Source organism: Haliotis rufescens, unplaced genomic scaffold (assembly GCF_023055435.1).
Source record: "Haliotis rufescens isolate VD_foot unplaced genomic scaffold, xgHalRufe1.0.p SCAF_19, whole genome shotgun sequence".
Lineage (NCBI taxonomy): Eukaryota > Metazoa > Mollusca > Gastropoda > Lepetellida > Haliotidae > Haliotis > Haliotis rufescens.
The window spans coordinates 11,818,223-11,839,393 of NW_025963879.1; the positions used below are offsets into that span (position 1 = coordinate 11,818,223).

At 38.4% G+C, this 21,171-nt stretch overlaps 2 protein-coding genes and 1 long non-coding RNA gene across 5 annotated transcripts in view; 1 reads left to right on the forward strand and 2 right to left on the reverse strand.

Annotated features, from left to right (window-relative positions):
* Positions 1-635, reverse strand: part of LOC124138936 — a 35,028-nt gene extending 34,393 nt beyond the window's left edge. Inside the window, exon 1 of one of the 2 annotated variants that reach the window (XM_048398876.1) lies at positions 347-635. In XM_048398876.1, coding sequence (XP_048254833.1) covers positions 347-563 — 217 coding nt within the window. In that variant the 5' untranslated portion in view covers positions 564-635. The remainder of the gene's footprint in view (positions 1-346) is intronic. The other variant, XM_046505846.2, reaches the window with a different exon arrangement.
* Positions 636-11,493: 10,858 nt separating this feature from the next.
* Positions 11,494-15,319, reverse strand: LOC124138934. Its single transcript, XM_046505844.2, has 3 exons — positions 15,028-15,319; positions 12,666-12,833; positions 11,494-12,071 (listed from the first exon to the last, which is right to left on the reverse strand). Exons 1-3 carry the CDS (start codon positions 15,242-15,244, stop codon positions 11,854-11,856), a joined length of 603 nt encoding a protein of 200 aa, XP_046361800.1. The 5' UTR covers positions 15,245-15,319; the 3' UTR covers positions 11,494-11,853.
* A 2,203-nt stretch (positions 15,320-17,522) lies between these two features.
* LOC124151202 lies at positions 17,523-19,606 on the forward strand. 2 transcript variants are annotated; one of them, XR_006863338.2, is made up of 4 exons: positions 17,523-18,282; positions 18,573-18,697; positions 18,801-18,903; positions 19,121-19,606. It is a non-coding gene; the product is annotated as an uncharacterized LOC124151202 (long non-coding RNA). The 2 variants fall into 2 exon arrangements; XR_007221940.1 differs by having other exon boundaries at positions 17,523-18,697.
* The last annotated feature ends 1,565 nt before the right edge of the window (positions 19,607-21,171 follow it).

A 21,171-nucleotide genomic window follows, 5' to 3' on the forward strand; every position in this document is an offset into this window, starting at 1 on the left:
CGATCTGAGGCCATCGAATATCATAAATAGAACTCCGTACATATATTCCAATATCAGGTGTCAATATATATTCCTCGATTATCCAGTTTACATTGCATCTCCATACGACTGTGATAACAAATGCATTTGGGATATAATACATAGGGAAATCGAGGATGTGGAGTAGATAATTAATCAATTTTTTATTTTTTTTTTTTTTTTTTTTTTTCCGGTGCATCAGTATATCGTTGCATCCCTATCAATTCAATCGTATTGCCAGTTTAGTACGAATTTAAAATCTACAAATCAGCATATAACCAGGTGAGAACACATTTTGCAGTTTCATGTTAAATACACTAGAACTCACCTAGCTCTCCTTTCAGTATTTCGTCCTCAGCGTCAACGAGGGCGTTAAGTTCATCATCCGACAAAGTGTTCAGGTCGACACTATCATAATATGCAGGGGCGACGGCGTTTGTGTCGGGGGTGACGACATCGGGAGCTTTAGTTGTGAGAACGCTGACACCGGACGACAAGGCAAGTACAGCAGACGACACAAACAGGAGCAAGAGCTTGGCGTCCATCTTCTTAAAGTTTCCCAACTTTGTCTGTCACTCTAGCAATGGAGGGGTCGGAATAAAATCCAACAACACCAACTACCATTATATACAATACTCGAACCGGATATTCCATCTTCAGCTGTCGTCTGCTCTTAGTAAGTCATTTCTTCTGATTGGTTAAAAATGGCTACCCACTTTTGATTGGCTGGTCCCGGCAGACGATGGCATGGGCGATTTGTGACGCATAACTGATTCTCGGAAATCCCCGTTTCTTGCCCAAGCTGTCACCTTTGACCTCTCAGATAAATACACAAGTAAACATACTTTGTCTCGGTAAATCACGTGACACAAAAATATATCACTAAAACGTTTATCAGGAACTTTCGCTGAGTCGCAAAAAAAAGGAAACTTCCCAGAAACCGTCCTTAAAAACTTGCACCGCACTTTTGTTTACAAAATGTATGCCAACAATGCATATTTACAACGTATATTTGCAAAGTGTAATTTCTTTATAGAAGGCTCATAACATATTTTGGCATTATCATTCCATAGTAGACTTAATATGTTATATGTGCTAAATATTAAATGGGTAACAATGATTAATAATAAAAAAACGTAATTGTAATTAATATTTTTCATTTACAGATATTAAACGACAAGAAGCAATTTTATTCATCTGTAGAAAAATATTGGCCTTGAAAGAAAGTATATGTTCCTAAAAACAGAGGTCTATCCTTTTCGTAACCTATTACAAAACATTTTCAAATATGGACAATTACTGAATATTATATTTTGTCTTTGAGATAATGTTATTTTTCCAATAAGTGTTACTAATGAACTTGCAATATATGCATTTTTCGTAATTGCTTATGAAACTGGGACGATTAGGCTTAATCATAATTCTAATATTCAAAATATAAGAATTATTTGTTCCTAAGTTTGATACACTATATCCAGCACACAAGACCCGATCTTCTAATAAAGCCTATATAGTCTTACACTGATATGTAAATGAGCTGTATGATGATCCTCAAAACCAGCACAATGGGGTTAAACACAAAACAAAATAATATGGTTCACGGGTGTTGTCTCACTACATCAACAGCGAAATGCGTCGTTGTTGACTCGACATGACGCACTCTATCTGTCAGTCCAGACAATCTTCTTGGAGAAATGTGTCATAAACGCGGAACACATCGTAGTCTGGGGTTGTGCGGCCGTCCACTGCCAAGGCCTGTATCAATCATTGTCACATCTAGCAGGCAAGCCATCACTCGTGGGCATAACCCCATACGTCACTAGATGCGTGTTAATAACAGGAGGGGTATTTATAATACATACAATAGATGACCACATTAATTTACTGGGATAACTGAAAAAATTGATAATTGTAATGATATGGACAATAGTACTTTAAATATTACTCAATCTTATAACATGGGTAACACTCCAACAAAATTAAATTACAGTTCGTACAGTCATACACTTGAATTCTTGAGCTATATGCTTCGTACATATCACGATATGATACAAAGGGCGATCATGTATATTTCGCTTTGAGTGCACTTTACATTTATTAACATGGGAAAATGAACAAAGTGTGACAAATATTTTATCATGTTAAATGCCACATATTAAGAATTGGAAATTGTGAAATAAGGGAAACTATTATTCTTACTAAGGTTCACTCGGAAACACCTTTATCATTAATGCCTCGATCAAACTCAATTACATGTATATAATTTTGTCTATAGATAGCGCCACTAAATTTCGCAATAACAACTTTAATCAGTAAGTGAGATTATCTGTAGTGGCTAAAATAGGTATAAATACGGATCACAATTCATTCTGTGGCTGTCTAATTAACTGACTGTTTATTCACTCAGGTAAGAAACATTACTTTATTGTAATATGTTAAATCTTAATCTATATGATATTACCCTTGGCAATACCTGCCTGCAAGTCTGTTTGGTAACTGAAAATGTCATACCTGTGTATCCCATTGTACTACTTCTGTGTATAAATGATGCCAATTCTGTTAATTTAATTACATTGTTTACCGTTTGGAATATGTATTGTGGCTGAACTGAATGTATCTTGTGTGAATGCCCACTCGGGTAATGTATAAGTTAGAGTGTGTCGGGTATACCAGATTCAATCACAAAACTGTTTTATTACGTTGTGTACCTTACGAATATGTATCGTGACTAATGTTGTATGTATCTTGTGTAATCATTTTATATCATGTTCATCATGACCTTCGCATATATATTACTGATATTTTCACTCAGGTCTTGTGTTGTGTGCGTTGGTCGTGTACAGCGGTACCTCTGCTAAGCGAGCTGATTCCCCAACTCTCGTTTCAATACATTGTTGTGTTGTTTGTCGGAGGTAAAGAGAGTCACAGCGAGTGAACAGAAGTCCAGTTGCAGACATCAGTCAAACCGAATTCATATCTATAATGAGGAGGACTTCTTGAATACAATATATAATTCTGAAAGATGTGCAATGAGTATACAGGAAACAAGGGCTTTCTGCTAAATGGGTCGAGGCAGCCATGAACAGTCTTTAGGTTTCTCAGGATGTCGTTCATTGCAGCCTGGAACGAAACTTGTTTTTCTAATAATTATACTTTTGTCACTTTTAACATGCATGTTCAATGGGTTGAAGGTGGAGCGGGGCGGGGATGGGGGTGTCCCTTATCTTCTAACGAGGACAACCCTTCCACATAACGCGTATTTATACTCAGATGCAAACAATATCTGAATACCCCATGAATACCATGTAATGGAGTATTGGACAAACACTGGCAATCCTGCACAAGCGTGTCAGTCTAAGATACACTGAGAAGTGTTTATGCTTAATGTTTATTTCTGAGGAATATAGAACATCCTGGTCCCAGGTTCAAGGAATAACCTCACTCCCAAATTATCTTTAATACCTTTGTTGCTCCTCGGCCATACAGCTTGATGAATGTCAGAAATAAAGGGGGCTTTGGGTTGTGAATCAGTATTTCATTTATATGACGCCCTGCCAGCTTAGTGTGTGATACAATCTCAAAGTGACTCCGGCCTTTTAAACAGTTTCCACCTGCAGTGACACCAACCAGCACTGTATCATATTTAGACACTGGGATTCAACTCAACTCCTGGCTCTGAATGATACAGCAACATATGTGAATGTATATGCGGGAAAATATATCCACGGCGTTCCCAGTTGCCATTCTGTTTGAGACGACACCTTTAACTGTACTGCAGTGCAAAAGAAAGTACACACCCATGTTTGATGGTGTCTAAAATGTATAATGTATAATGTATTTTGTAGAGATATCACATGCGATATAACATACATCATATCAGTGAGTATTCCACAACGCGTGACGTGCCCGTGACGTCTCAAGGAACATGAGGATTGCAATTTCAAATCCAACTCTTAGTGAAAACAACTGCAAGGTTCCGCTGTGTACATGAGTTCGAATCCTAGTTTAAACCGATTAAGAGCCTCTTACCGAAAAACGAACTCGCATACAATGTTACAGGTTTACACTATGCCAATCTCTTTAAACAGGCCGCTGAAAGTGTATACATACTTACTATCCAGACAAGATGCATTCTCGGAAGACTTTGAGTTATTCGAGGTTCGACACAACGGAAATGCTGAATAAAGAAGGAAAACACAGAGACGAAGCTTTTACTTCAAGTCAGCCCTAAGTTCGACGCATCAAAGTTCGACACAACGGTGTTTGACTGTATACTAGTATCCTTATGGTATATTCGTAAAGCAAAGAGTCTTATAAACTCTCTGTTGAAAGAGAAATGGTGTACAGATAGGAAAACGTGTTTGTCGTTGTACTTATGTTTTTTATTATTCATTTCTTCTCCACTTTGACCGAGAAACGGGCCTACACAGAGTTAAAAGATGTTATCAAGGGTAAAGTGTGCTAAATTAAATGTTTAACTATGAGCAAACCTTCTTAAAAAGTAAGTAAGATGATGATGATGACGATGACGATGACGATGACGATGATGACGATGACGATGACGATGATGATGACGATGATGATGACGATGACGATGACGATGATGATGATGGTGGCGGTGGTGGTGGTGGTGGTGGCGTGCTATACATTGTGTAAAATGGTTTGTAACAAAATGGTATGTGTACGTCAATCACATGTTTCACGTCCCCGGGTGTTGCTTGGTGACCCATATCTTATCACCATGGCAACTGACCACAATTTCACCATTAAGAGCCCAGTGTTACGTCAGCTGTTTACATCACCAAAAGACCATGTGTACATATACTGAGGGGGAAGGTAGACACTCTTTGTTTAGCTGCTTAACGTCATCAGTTGTCCACACTCCCCTGAATTTGATTATGTGCAACACCCCGATCTGTGCAAATATATATAAGTGACAGATTAAAACACCGCGACTCTTCTACAAACGTCGAGTTGCGTAGCATAGTTGTCACAAACCGAGGCACACTTTCTGTAACACTGCACAATATATTTGAAGGCATGAGAAGGTTGAATTTGTAGAATGGTATTGTTTAGGTCACAACAAAGTAATGTTTGTTTTTATATTATTGTTATTGTTTGGCTTTCTTTAGCATCTTCACATCCTTTTTAGCTAGTGATTTTACTATCAGGACGAGATTACTATATGTCCATTATTATTTATCAATAGGCTATATGTCTATAATAAAGAAGCACACACCGTCTCTAAAAATCTGAATATGTGTTGTTGTTGCTGATGTTGTTGACAGATACACATAATAGGTTTATGATATGCATGACTACCATTATCAACATAGTAATAAATGAATACAGATGTTAAAATATTAGCTGAATGCAGAAATGTCCTTTCCTTTATTGATCATTTCTAAAATAGTACAGCTGGCTCATTTCAGTTAGGCCCGCCGTGATGTTGCTGGAATATTGCTAAAAGCGGCATAAAACCATACTCATTCACTCATTTCAGTTAGAATTGAACTAAGGATCTCAGTGTTGTATAATTTTAATTATATAGTTTTACCTTAATCAAGAAGAACACATTTTAATATATCAATAAGAACAATTGCGGTGGTGAGAAAGAGAGAGTCATTTAGGGATTAGATTCCATGACTTAAAATTAAAGGCACCTAATTAGCATGCAGTCATTTACACGTGTACCTGCATATAATTATGCTTGTTTTTATATGTCAAATAGATTTTGTTGGGATAGTCTATTTGATCAAGTTGTCGGGCTACATAGCGGAGATTAATACAGAGTGTTCAGCCGGACTTTGTGGGAAAGCGGACGAAAAAGACTAACTTGCATGGAAAGAGAAAATATTCTAACGATGTAACCGGTACTGGACTAATTTTTATTCCTTCCGTGTGCTCGTTAAACTTGGCACACAAATGATGTGTGTGCAGTCAGATACTCCCCATTCTCTATTACAATATATGCCGACCGTGCATTATACATCACAAATGCAGCACACGAAAGGTCACCTGTAAGACCACAATTCAACAAATGCCCATATCGAGGATAGTAAAACGATATGTAATTACTGCGTCAACTAATAACTAATAAACACATTATCAGGAGAATAGGAGCATATATTCATATAGAACCATACAACTATATAAATAACTACACTTAAACAACGTGTACTCTCTTTTGGGGGCTTCATATGATGACGAACTCTTCGAATCCTACAAAACAAATATAGAGGCATATAGCTAGACTAACATCTGGTCTCAGAAATGAACATATCTAACTGAAAAAGAACTATCTTAATTATCTTAATAAAATATAATAAAAAGGAGCCCAGAGACTTCACTTTCAGAAACTGCAGTAATCTAGACTTGCCGACTATTATAGACTTGCAAAGGCTGTTTAGATATATTTTTGTCAGGGTCTGAATCACAGACTATAGCCTTTAGCCTTTGTGAATGTGTGAGAAAGTACCTAAGTGGCACAGATCAAGAAATTCGAACACTTGGTGAATTCAAAGTTCGAACCCACAACCTGCACATTCTGCAACCTGGACAGCGATTGAGCTGACCGCTTGACCCCCGACTTGTTGCATGCTGCTCCGGTATGACGCAGCTGCGTAATTCCTATACAGCCGTGTCCTGGCTGGCACTCTGACCTACATGTTGTCGGGACGGAGGATGTGTTCCTGGTGCAGTTATAATCAAAAACATCGGCTGGCAGGTTTCTTGGTATCGGACGGAATTCCCATTTTCAGATTTACCCGCGTTCTACGAAACCACTTCTTCCTGAAACTATAGCACGTCTGTTGAAGTCTCTACAACTGTTAATGTACAGTCACGAAAAGGTTCCGTTTGTTGACAGTTTCTGTGTATTGTCCGTTCTGTAAAACGTAGAGATTATCTGCATGGTTTTCGCACTGTATATTATTAATATTGTCCATGCAACTGTCTACATTGATGAAGATAGTATGCTTTTTGTTTTTACTGCATATTTTCCAAGGATAGGATCAATTCTCTAAATTTGTCTCATGTGCTTTCGACATTAAAACAATATTTATTTCAAAAGGGACGTGTTCCCAATTTTAACGCCAATGCCATCGATGAATGCATACATTTATATCGCTTAACACGTGTAAACAAACACAGAGGAAGCAACAGACTCATTGTTACTCACACCCAAACGTACGTAATTTTTAAATCACTCTAAACATACAATGATGACGTCACCGAGCGCCTCTAATTCATGAAAAATTAACACAATGCATGATGCGTACAATGCATCGTCAAAAATAATTAAAGTATTGACTTTAAAGTTTCATTTTGTGTGAGTTCAGTGGAGTTTGTTTGTTTGTTGTTTAACATCACGCTCAGCAATATTCGGGCGGTCTGTAAATAATCGAGTCTGGACCAGACAATCCAGTGATTGCGATCCACGCAATTTGGATACAGTGACATGCATCAACCGAGTCGGCAAGCCTAACCACCCGATCCCGTTAATCGCCTCTTACGACAGGACTAGTTGCCTTTTACGGCAAGCATGGGATGCTGAAGACCAATTCTACCCCGGATCTTCACGGGTCTTCAAAGGAGCACGGACCTTCTATGAGTGAGGGTCAAACTATAATGAATGTCATATGTTAATACGACGTCCCCAATGGTGTCCCAACGATAATGGAAGTCGTCCGTCAGTGCATGTCAGGTCTATAATACAGTCCGATAAACGTCAAAATGTGTCGTTCATTAGTTTCGCCATTGACCATATACCTCAGATGGAAAACCTGCATGTTTGCCAACTTGCCCCAGTTAACGATCTTCACATAAGTCCACTGTCAAATTGAAGTAGTTTAGCCCATGTACTGTTCTACAGCTTGTAGCAATGAGCCTAAATACCAAAAACAATCAACGTATACTCACGTGTAGACGTGTATAGTCATCAGGCATATATAAAATTACCGTCTTGTGAAAAGATTAATCTGCGAAAATATTTCCAAACTTCTTTCTGATCCGCATTTTGTAATGGAGTGAATATTGGTTTACACCGTTTTTAGCAATAAACAATATTCCAGCAATATCATACATTGTACCCATTTGGGGAATCGAACCCGGTCTTCGGCGTGACGAGCGAACGCTTTAACTAACAGGCTACCCTTACGCCCCTTTTCAAAAGGAATTGGTGCTAAATATACACATATAAACCGGTAATATCACAGATGTACCAGTGTATGTTGTTATTCCGGGTGGCCCAGTCGTCTAAGGCGCCGCGATTTGCTGTGCAGAGTTGCGGCCCTAGGGCAAGCCAGAAGCCTTTGTTAAAAGCGGCGTTAAACCCAACTCACTCACACCTTAGACACTAACCAACGAACTACGAGGAATTACGGATTATCTGTCCCGAGTGAATGAAGGGTGTTAATCCGGAGCATTTGGCGAGAGACTTGCAGCATTTATTCACGAGGGACAGATAATCCGAGGTGCGAGGTTATGTTACTCGTTGAAAATGAAGAAACCTTACGGAGAACTTTACTTTTGGTTTCGTCCGGTTAATATCTGGTGCTTTGATCTAGCTCACCCGGATTTTAGAGATCCAATATGGAAGCTTTCTTACTCACGTGTGATTTGTTTTTATCACGTTGATTTGTAATCAACTGTGGAATATGTGATTTGGGAGAACGCGACAGCTGTTTTCTACAATGGAATTTGAGACAAAAGTAGAGGAAAGTATGGAGAGATTACAAGTGACGGATTTAGAAGACAAGTTGAAGAGATTGCAACTGATTGAGAAGTCTGCTTTGTCGGTAGCCAAAGTTGAACCAGATTATGTACTGGACTTTGCTGTTCAGAAAAGGTATTTAAATTAAAGGAACAAATACACGCACATCTTAATCACAGAGAAAGTTTATAAAAAATACAGTTCATTACCCCCATCAGCAAGATCCTCATGATTTCGCTCATAATCAGCTGATACCTCAGCCCAAGACTATGAGTAATGTTTGTGTGTTCAAGGGCGGATCCAGCATTTTTTAAATGGGGGGGGGGGGGGGGGGGGTTCAAAGGTTGGTTGGCTGCTTGGTTTGTTGTTTAACGCCACATTAAGCAATATTCCAGTTATATGACATCAGTCTGTAAATAATCGGGTCTGGACCAGACAATCCAGTGATTGATATCATGAGCATCAATCCACGCAATTAGGTTACAATGACATGCATCAACCAAGTCAGCGAGCCTGATCACCCGATCCCGTTAGTCACCCCTTCCGACAAGCATTTGTTGCTGAAGACCTATTCTAAGAGGGTCGAGTATGAGTAATATTTCACTTAATCAGTGTACATGAAGTTACAAAATAGTTCGGCATTTCACAATTTGTATGTTCAGTGAACGACATCTCATATGAACTTTATTTTAGTGACCAAGGAATATTTCAATTAAAATGGCAAACTGAACTTCTCTCACTGTCAGCATTGATCAGGAAGACAAAATAATCACAGACCTGGGTAAAATTAACATACCAAACAAACTATTCATTAATCAATGCAAAGTAGTACATACATCTATATACGTCTTTGATCAATGTAAGTACATCAAACAAACATCAACTGCATCAATTACAGTATACTTTGTTTGCCCGTCAGAGTAACAGCTGATTTGCAATATCTGGTAAAAATAATGATTTTAGTGATTATTTCCCCTAAACATTTTGGGCTCTTTTAAAAACAAAATGAACAAATTGCGTGGATTATCTACATTACGAAACATGACTAAGTCACAGAATGGGACAGGCGATTGGTTAAAACATGTCCAGAGTAAGTAACTCTCATTTCATTTTTAAAACTTTCAGAGAAACCAATGTGGCGCTCTCCACCAGTCAAAAACAAACTAACCCTTGTACGTCCCCGCCTTCAGGGCAGGTGCCATTCAGTTTATATCCATCCACCATTGTGTCATCATGTGTATTTGCTCCAAATTGATTTCCACGATGAGGTCTTTAATTGACGGTTTTACGAGGAAGCAAGAGCTTCAAAAGGTAAACAAAGATTTAGACCACGTATATATGGAATACTTCAAAAGTGAGAAAAGGGAAAAGAGAATAACTTGGTGCTTTGAAATGGGTAGCCATCCAGTTTTAATTTGTTGGTGGATAAAGTCAACTACAAATTCAGTGAACATTCCTTGTCTTTATAGATACGTGTATGGTCTTTAAAAGTTCAGATTCCAAATTCTATTTTAAAACACACCCTACCACTTCCGTGTCAAGTTAATTTATTGTCACATAGTCGATTCGAAATTGTAGCCTTGCCTGAATTAAGATTTGGTGAACTGGATCCGATAAATATTGTTATCATACCTCCATGTCTGACTAATGAGATCTGATTGGTTCACGTGATCTTGATATAATACTTTAGCATGCCTCCATTTCAGAATGACGAGATCTGATTGGTTCACGTGATCTTGATATAATACTTTATCATACCTCCATTTCAGAATAATGAGATCTGATTGGTTCACGTGATCTTGATATAATACTTTAGCATACCTCCATTTCAGAATGACGAGATCTGATTGGTTCGCGTGATCCTCACGTGTATCCCGTCTTCGAGGGAAATATATTTCTGAGCGGGAGAATAAATCCCTTATACTCCGCCACCACTGCTGCAACTTAAGGACCCTTTTATGGACGTGTGGTGCAGTCTGTGGGACAGTTCACACATTGGGGAAGAGTTGAGACCCTGACTGAGACTATTGAGACGCTAATCCTTTCCTGGATCCATAGATCTCACTTTATCATATAATGGGAAGTTTTCGCGGCAGGATAAAGCCAACGGATAAAAAAGGCGTATGTTGTGGACATATACATATAAAGACTCAAATATATGCTAAAAGAATAGGTACAGTGTTTCCAAAACACAATGCGTCATCGCCCTTGTCAGGCGTCGATCGAATCGGGATTAACCATCGGGAATATGCAGAAAATCAAAACAATAGTGACGATTGTCTAAGATACTGAAATTCAGCGTTGAACTGATAAAGGGCAGTTACTCCAGCGGGCGGACCGATGGATTGTAGCGAAAGGCCAATAGAAACATTATGTGTAGGCAATTGGTATTTGCATGCACGTCGTTACGCCACTGTCTAAGAAATAGTTTTCAGTTGGAACTATATTGACTGTTGTCACTGTTCGACTGACTTATGTCGGTTTTACAGTGCTGGCCCACAGGGATACCATACCACAGTTTAACATTGATACTCCAATCAGACACAGTATAGTTACTCCGGGCAGACCAGTCCTTTTTTTATCCCCGTAATGCCGAGCTCCAGGCAGGGTAACAATAAGTACCATATTTTACGTCTTTTGGTATGACGCGGAAGAGGATCGTACAAGCGACCTTCCGCCTTCATCATGGATTGGCATCAATATTGCCTGAACTAGGTACTTTTGTTTTAACGATATTATGCAAAGGCAACGAGGAAAAGGTATGAAATGGATCATTTTTATTAAGAAAATACACATACAAAAAGATATAAGAACTCGTCAAAGCACATTTACTCGTTCACTACAGTCTTCCTTGCTTATGACACATCAATCTAAGATGTGTAACATTCGTTCAACTTCACGTTCACTCTCACTTCCGATGTCAAATGGACACAAACTTACTATGAATTATTAAATGTTTCAGTTAAAATTTACTTTACTTACAGTTGTAATCAAATATAAACAATGAAAAAGTTTCTTCATAATAACCATTTGTTCGAAACGTTAAAGCAAGTGCCCCATTGACTGGATTTATTTCTTGTCTTGAATTAGCAAATGCCAACTCGATCATACATCATGCATATTTATGGGTTGTATCTGAACTTCCGGACGGTAGAGCCGCCGTTTGTGTTGGGGGAACGGATTTCCAGAGTGGGTCTGCCATTGCTGCTTGTGTTGCGTACAGTAACACGGTGTCGGCCCATCGTGCCAGTGATACCCCGCAGGTTGTTGTTGCCAGTGATGGGACGAGTACCGCTAGGGCTAAGTCTGTTGAAGTCGCGAACAGCATCACCATAATTCCCTGAAAATTCAAAATTCAATAATATATATGGGATATATTGGTTCAAGTGCATTTGTCAAGAAAATCTACTGGGAGTGATAATGCTTATGAATATAAAAAAAGACTAATTCGATTTTGATTAATCAATGTCGACCTTATCCTGAACCTGTTATACTGGTAATAATAGTGATAATGATATTTCTATTGCTACTAGGCTTCTCGATGCTACCAAGTTACCAAGACAGTGTGGGATGCTTCTCATAATATCAATCACTCGATTGTTTTACAGGCCGCCGTCATTTAGTTGGAATATTGCTAACTGTGGCGTTAAGCAACAAGCAACACTACATCTGCACTTTGGTGGTAAACGGCTGCAGGAAATTACTCCCCCAATATCTAAACCACTGTGAAGTTCAAACAACTGAAGCACTGCAGTACGCCGCGTTCAGCCTCTGTTCCTGCTAACGATTCAGCTGTTTCTGCTGTTGTTACAGTGTTAACTGTTTCACCAACAATTTATTGGATTCTAATCCCACAGAAGAGTGTTAAAACAGAAAACCGCAACATTTCCAGAATGTGGACATCTATGATATATGTTAGTGATATTAATCTCACCTTGACGATTATATTGCCGGGTGAGTCTCGACCCGCTCCGTGAGACCCGACCTCGGGAGAAGCTACGGAACAGAGAACGCCCTACAGAGAAGGCAGCACGCGCCAGTGGGACCCATCGCTTGTGGAGGCGGGGTTTGTCGGCAACAGCATTGAGGTAGGCCTTGATATCTGAAATGGTCAAATGATACATATAAATAGATACATTTAAAAATCGCAATCGCAATCATCGAACAATATAAGCCATGATTTGTCTTCTTAAAACTGTACCAAACACATCACACAGTCCAGTATCAGCGTGAACTGAATGTAGAAGAGCGCGCGTAAAATCACCCCACTAGACACACTAGACATGTGGTTAGCCTCTTCGAGGTGTATACTTTCACACACAAAAACTCGCAGTAAGTCTCTTTATGACTCCTCGTGATTCCCTATAACCGAATCGTGTTAACGGCTGAGGAAGTATAACATCTTAATAATTACAAGTTCTAGTAATATTGCTTTTATAATGAAGTGGCATTCCTTGAAACGAAATAATTCACATGATAACTGTGTTCCACATATTCTTGACATTCTTATGACGAGGAAGTGCATGTTTCTCAGTCGCTCTCTCGTTAGAAAGTGACTTCAGTAAACGTGGCTATGAAGACAGATTAACTGACAATTATCAGCTCGTCAAGGCAAAAAGTATAGAAATGGCTACCACATGAATTATGAACGCAATTTCTTTACTTGTATATTCCACATGTGTAAAGCTTGCTATAAAAACATTTTATCACCTATACCATATACTGTTAACAATTCCAATCCAACTTTATCTGCGCCTGTTTTAGATTCTGTAAACATTTATCAGGTTTGACACAGAGACGACACGACGCTGTCTTTCTTTTGTTATACATAAGAAATATTTAAACCGCCACAATACAATCTGTAACAATGCGACAGAAGGATGGCGGGACTATGGCAAGCCGTTTTCACATTTTTTACGGAATTACAGATATCTTCAATTGTTTTAAAGATATCGGTATTTTATTTAAAGATATAACTAATGTTTTTAAGATATCACAAAATAATCAGAGATATCTTAAATTCATATCTGATATCCATTATACAATTACTGATATCTGAAAATGTTACGGTGATATCAACAAATTAGTTTGTGACATCTCTAAATGTATTTAAGATGTCATTAAACAATTACCATCCTACAGTACATAAATATATTAGAAATAAATTCAAGATATCTTAAATTCAATTCAAGATATCTTGAAATAAGTTAAACATATCCACAAATGCATTACAGATATCTTTAATTCAATTAGAGATATTTTTAATTCAATTCAAGATATCATTAATTCTGACCGTTACTGATATCAAAAATCCAATTAAAGATTTCATAAATGATTTTGATGATATCTTTATATCAATTATTGATATCAGTTATCTAATTTAAGTAACATTATTAATGTATCATCTTTAATAATGGCAACAATTGAAGATATCAATAATTAATTATTGATATCTGTATTTAGTTTCAAGATATCAGGAATTGAATTATTGACATAACAAAACATGACATTTTGATGTCTTTAAATCATATTTTGATATCAATAATCGAATTTAAGATATCAGCAATTCTTTTCAAGATATCAGTAATACGCTTCACCATATCCTTAATTCATTTCGTGATATCTTAAATTTTATTGTCGATATCTACAATTATCTGCAATTAAGTTATCTTCAATTCCATTCAAAATATCTTCAATTCGATTTAAGATATCTTCAATTCAATTCAAGATATCTTTAAAAAAATTGAAGATATCTGTAATTCTGTAATAAATGTGAAAACGGCTTGCCATACGGGACACTACATCAAACAACACATGACAAAACGCGATCTGAGGCCATCGAATGTCATAATTAGAACTCCGTACATATATTCCAAAATCAGGTGTCCATATATATTCCTCGATTATCCAGTTTACATTGCATCTCCATACGAATGTGATAACAAATGCATTGGGGATATAATACATAGGAAAATCGAGGATCTGGAGTAGATAATTAATCAATTACTCCGGGGATGAATATGTCCAGTTTGAAACAATAATGCGGTTTATTTCAATATGTAGTGGCTCTATCGCGATGCGTATACACCGGTGTGCATTCGATATTTCCAAACATGACGATCAATGGACTCGTATCGATACGCTTTGCAATTGCCTGGTGCCTCAGTATATCGTTGCATCCCTATCAATTCAATCGTATTGTCAGTTTAGTTAGAATTTAAACCCTACAAATCAGCATATAACCAGGTGGTAACTCCTTGTGCAGCATCATAAATGTTAAATACACTAGAACTCACCTAGCTCTCCTTTCAGTATTTCGTCCTCAGCGTCAACGAGGGCGTTAAGTTCATCATCCGACAAAGTGTTCAGGTCGACACCATCATAATATGCAGGGGCGACGGCGTTTGTGTCGGGGGTGACGACATCGGGAGCTTTAGTTGTGAGAACGCTGACACCGGACGACAAGGCAAGTACAGCAGACGACACAAACAGGAGCAAGAGCTTGGCGTCCATCTTCTTAAAGTTTCCCAACTTTGTCTGTCACTCTAGCAATGGAGGGGCCGGAATAAAATCCAACAACACCAACTACCATTATATACAATACTCGAACCGGATGTTCCATCTTCAGCTGTCGTCTGCCCTTAGTAAGTCATTTCTTCTGATTGGTTAAAAATGGCTACCCACTTTTGATTGGCTGGTCCCGGCAGAAGATGGAATGGCTCGATTTGTGACTCATAACTGATTCTCGGAAATCCCCGTTTCTTGCCCAAGCTGTCACCTTTGACCCCTCAGAAAAATACATAAGTAAACATACTTTGACTCGGTAAATCACGTGACACAAAAATATATCACTAAAACATTTATCAGGAACTTTCGCGGAGTCGTCGAGTTGCGTGACATAGTTGTCACAGTGAGTGAGTGAGTATGGTTTTACGCCGCTTTTTAGCAATATTCCAGCAATATCACGGCGCGGGACACCAGAAATGGGCTTCACACATTGTACCCATGTCGGGAATCGAACCCGGGTCTTCGGCGTGACGAGCGAACGCTTTAACAACTTGGCTACCCGACCGCCCCCATAGTTGTCACAAACCGAGGCACACTTTCTGTAACACTGCACAATATATTTGAAGGCATGAGACGGTTGAATTAGTAGAATGGTATTGTTTAGGTCACAACAAAGTAATGTTTGTTTTTATGTTGTTGTTGTTGTTGTTTGGCTTTCTTAAGCACCATCACGTCCTTTACGAGATAACAGTATTTCCATTATTATTTATTAATAGGCTATATGTCTTTGATAAGATGCAAACACCGTCTCTAAAAATCTGAATTTATGTTCTTGCTGATGTTGCTGACAAGGATCACATAATAGGTTTATGATGTGCATGACTACCATTATCAACATAGTAATAAATGAAACAGATGTTAAAATATTAGCTGAATGCAGAAATGTCCTTTCCTTTATTGATCAATTCTAAAATAGTACAGCTGGCTCATTTCAGTTGATGCACCGCCGTGATGTTGCTGGAATATTGCTAAAAGCGGCGTAAAACCATACTCATTCACTCATTTCAGTTAGAATTGAAGTAAGGATCTCAGTGTTGTATAATTTTAATCATGTTTTTTCACCGTAAACAAGAAGAACACATTTTAATACATCAATAAGAACAATTGCCGTGTGGTGAGAAAGAGAGAGTCATTTAGGGATTAGATTCCATTAATTATGCTTGTTTTTATCTGTCAAATAGATTTTGTTGGGATAGTCTATTTGATCAAATTGTAAAACAACGACTCCATGTCGGGCTACATAGCAGAGATTAATACAGAGTGTTCAGCGGATTTTGTGGCAAAGCGGACGAAAAAGACACCCCGTGCATCCTAACTTGCATGGGAAGAGATATTGGTAAAAAATATTCTAACGGTGTCATCAGTATTGGACTTATTTTTATTCCTTCCGTGTGCTCGTTAAACTTGGCACACACATGATGTGTGTGCAGTCAGATACTCCCCATTCCCTATTACAATATATGCCGACCGTGCATTATACATCACAAATGCAGCACACGAAAGGTCACCTGTAAGACCACAATTCAACAAATGCCCATATCGAGGATAGTAAAACGATATGTAATTACTGCGTCAACTAATAACTAATAAACACATTATCAGGAGAATAGGAGCATATATTCATATATAACCATACAACTATATAAATAACTACACTTAAACAACGTGTACTCTCTTTTGGAGGCTTCATATGATGACGAACTGTTCGAATCCTACAAAACAAATATAGAGGCATATAGCTAGACTAACATCTGGTCTCAGAAATGAACAAATCTAACGGAAAAAGAATTATCTTAATTGTCTTAATAAAATATAATAAAAATTAGACCAGAGACTGCAGTAATCTAGACTTGCGGACTATTATAGACTTGCAAAGGCTGTTTAGATATATTTGTGTCAGGGTCTGAATCACAGAGTAGCCTTTAGCCTTTGTTAATGTGTGAGAAAGTACCTAAGTTGCACAGATAAAGAAACTCGAACACTTGGCGAATTCAAAGTTCGAACCCACAACCTGCACATTCTGCAACCTGGACAGCGATTGAGCTGACCGCTTGACCCCCGACTTGTTGCATGCTGCTCCGGTATGACGCAGCTGCGTACTTCCTATACAGCCGTGTCCTGGCTGGCACTCTGACCTACATGTTGTCGGGACGTATTGTCCGTTCTGTAAAACGTAGAGATTATCTGCATCGTTTTCGCACTGTATATTATATTGTCAACTGTCTACACTCTAAATCTATGTGTTCTAATATAGAACACTGGACGCGTCCATACGTTCTGCCACAGAATACGAATGTTCTAATTCGTGCAGCACGTGTTCTATTGCTGAACGCCTGTGATCTGTTGTAGAACGCGTGTGTTCTCTCCTGGGAGAAGTCCATGCACATTAGCAGAGATTATGTGCTCAATATTGTTAGACAAATTTAAATTCGACCATCATATTTGTGTTTTCGGAATATTTATTTTTGAGAAGAAGAGAGGCTGGTAGATTGGTAAGCCAAACAGAAAATGTGTATAAGAAGGGTTATATTTTGAGTTTGATGAATAATAAATAGTTTATAAACATGGCATACTTTGTGTTAATATAACTCATATGTAGCCTGAATAAATACAAGAAACATTACTGAAATACAGCTCATTGCTAATACATGGAAATAACTTGCTTGCATTGGGGACATTTACGTGTATCAGAACACTGGCATTCTGATGGCTAATTTTAGCTGGATCTTTAATGGGTGCTCTGGAACATATACGGTCTATTAGCTGAACGCCTGCGTTCTCTCCTAGAACGCGTGTGTTCTGCTGTGTTCTATAATGTTATATGCAAGAACACGTGTTCCATTAATAGAACATCGGTGTTCTGTTTTTCTAACAAGCATTCAAAGCTGTCCATGCTCTGTGATTCACATCCGTTATGTGAGAAACTGGCGTGACATCGCATGTATTTGGCGCTACAATTTCCTATGATCTGAGGTGTGTCTATGGTAAGTATCCATCTAGGAATACTTTTGTTTCATATTTAATACGTACCTAAAATAATGTAATATTTCGGCGATATATTCATATGCTGATCGCAAGCGAAATAAAACCGGCCCCTTACGAAACGCATAGCAGACGACATATTACTCGCCATTTTGACCGTCATTTCTGCCATTGTTCCACTCGCTTTATTTACAAATTATGAGATGAAATTCCAATCCAAATTGCAATTGTCACTTTTTGAACGTTTCCGTTTATTTGAATGATGTTCAAATAAAATGAATATATATTTCAGGTTCTATATGAATCGCCTGAAAGTGCGAAGCGGGCTACATGCAACAAATCTCTGAACATCTAATTTGGGATCCGAGGGCATGATCAGCAAGCATCGACAAAGCATCGAAATCAGCAGAGAGTAGTGTAAGTATGTAATGAACAAAAAGAACTAAACCTTCACAGGACATGTTTTTGGCTATTTTATGTGAAATATTTTAGAGAATCAGTCTTGTTGTTTCTATTTCAGGGTGCATTGCAGATAATCAGTACCATCCATGGAAATTATTGCACACAGCACACGTCTACACAAAGGAGGAAAAGAAACAAGGTTTTGCAGATCAAATAAGAAGGTACTTGTGTATATTTTGCTCAAACCTTTATCCAAGTAAGTGGTAACTTTGTTAGTCAAATGACATTTTTGGCAAAACATTTTGCAACCTATAAATAATGAAACAAATGTCACGGTAATCTTGCGTTTACTAACGAACATTTGTTAGAATGCCCTATGTAATATGTACGAGTTTGATAACTATATGACTATGACCAAATAAATGTTTTGTGTTGTAGGATGTTGGGGAGTCATATTTGACATGAAGTTTCCTGAAGCCTGCGATGGTCATGTGGCTGTTACAAACATCGTCCTTTGGGGATATTTACCCACAAGAAACATCTGCGAAGTACATGCGCTTCGTGAAAGACTTGAAACTTAAGTTATCTTAAGTATGGAAGTATGCTTCAATTTGCTACACGACAGTTTGTAATGTTTCATGAAGAACTCTGACTCATAAGTGACTTGAATATCCATGATCATCCCAAACAAATATAATAAAGAGTTCATGGTTGCAGTTCAGAATTTCGTCCGTGTGATTTTATGCCAGAGAATATGCATGGGTGTATGGTTCAAATTCTTACACCTTGAAAAACATCGGGTAAATTGTATTCGACACACACGATGAGTTGTCGTTTCAGTAATGTGGAAGTACGTGTCCGAGAACGTGTAGTGTTCTGAATCTCGGTCCAGAACACTTTACAGGCGTTCTAAAAGTGTTACATCGTCAGAACACGTTGAAGCGTTCTAAATATGTTTGTAGAACACTCGTGCTCTGGGTCGAGAACATCAACGTTCAGAATATTTTCAGAACACATGGACGCGTTCTAAAAGTGTTACATCCATGTGTTCTGTCTAGTGTTCAGAAGTGGAACACTTGGGTTTAGAGTGTGTATACATTTATGAATAGTATGCTTTTTGTTTTTACTGCATATTTTCCAAGGATAGGATCAATTCTCTAAATTTGTCTCATGTGCTTTCGACATTAAAACAATATTTATTTCAAAAGGGACGTGTTCCCAATTTTAACGCCAATGCCATCGATGAATGCATACATTTATATCGCTTAACACGTGTAAACAAACACAGAGGAAGCAACAGACTCATAGTTACTCACACCCAAACGTACGTAATTTTTAAATCACTCTAAACATACAATGATGACGTCACCGAGCGCCTCTAATTCAAGAACAGTTAAGACAATGCATGATGCGTACAATGTATCGTCAAAACTAATTAAAGTATTGACTTTAAAGTTTCATTTTGTGTGAGTTCAGTGGAGTTTGTTTGTTTGTTGTTAAACGTCACGCTCAGCAATATTCCAGCTATATGAGGGCGGTCTGTAAATAATCGAGTCTGGACCAGACAATCCAGTGATTGCGATCCACGCAATTTGGATACAGTGACATGCATCAACCGAGTCGGCAAGCCTAACCACCCGATCCCGTTAATCGCCTCTTACGACAGGACTAGTTGCCTTTTACGGCAAGCATGGGATGCTGAAGACCAATTCTACCCCGGATCTTCACGGGTCTTCAAAGGAGCACGAACCTTCTGTGAATGAGGGTCAAACTATAATGAATGTCATATGTTAATACGACGTCCCCAATGGTGTCCCAACGATAATGGAAGTCGTCCGTCAGTGCATGTCAGGTCTATAATACAGTCCGATAAACGTCAAAATGTGTCGTTCATTAGTTTCGCCATTGACCATATACCTCAGATGGAAAACCTGCATGTTTGCCAACTTGCCCCAGTTAACGATCTTCACATAAGTCCACTGTCAAATTGAAGTAGTTTAGCCCATGTACTGTTCTACAGCTTGTAGCAATGAGCCTAAATACCAAAAACAATCAACGTATACTCACGTGTAGACGTGTATAGTCATCAGGCATATATAAAATTACCGTCATACGAAAAGATTAATCTGCGAAAATATTTCCAAACTTCTTTCTGATCCGCAATGTGTAATGGAGTGAATATTGGTTTACACCGTTTTTAGCAATAAACAATATTCCAGCAATATCACACATTGTACCCAAGTGGGGAATCCAACCCGGGTCTTCCGCGTGACGAGCGAACGCTTCAACTAACAGGCTACCCCAACGCCCCTTTTTCAAAAGGAATTGGTGCTAAATATACACATATAAACCGGTAATATCACAGATGTATCAGTGTATGTTGTTATTCCGGGTGGCCCAGTCGTCTCAGGCGCCGCGATTCGCTGTGCAGAGTTGTGTCCCTTGGGCACGCCAGAAACCTATGATTGTAGGTTCGAATCCCGGTTCGC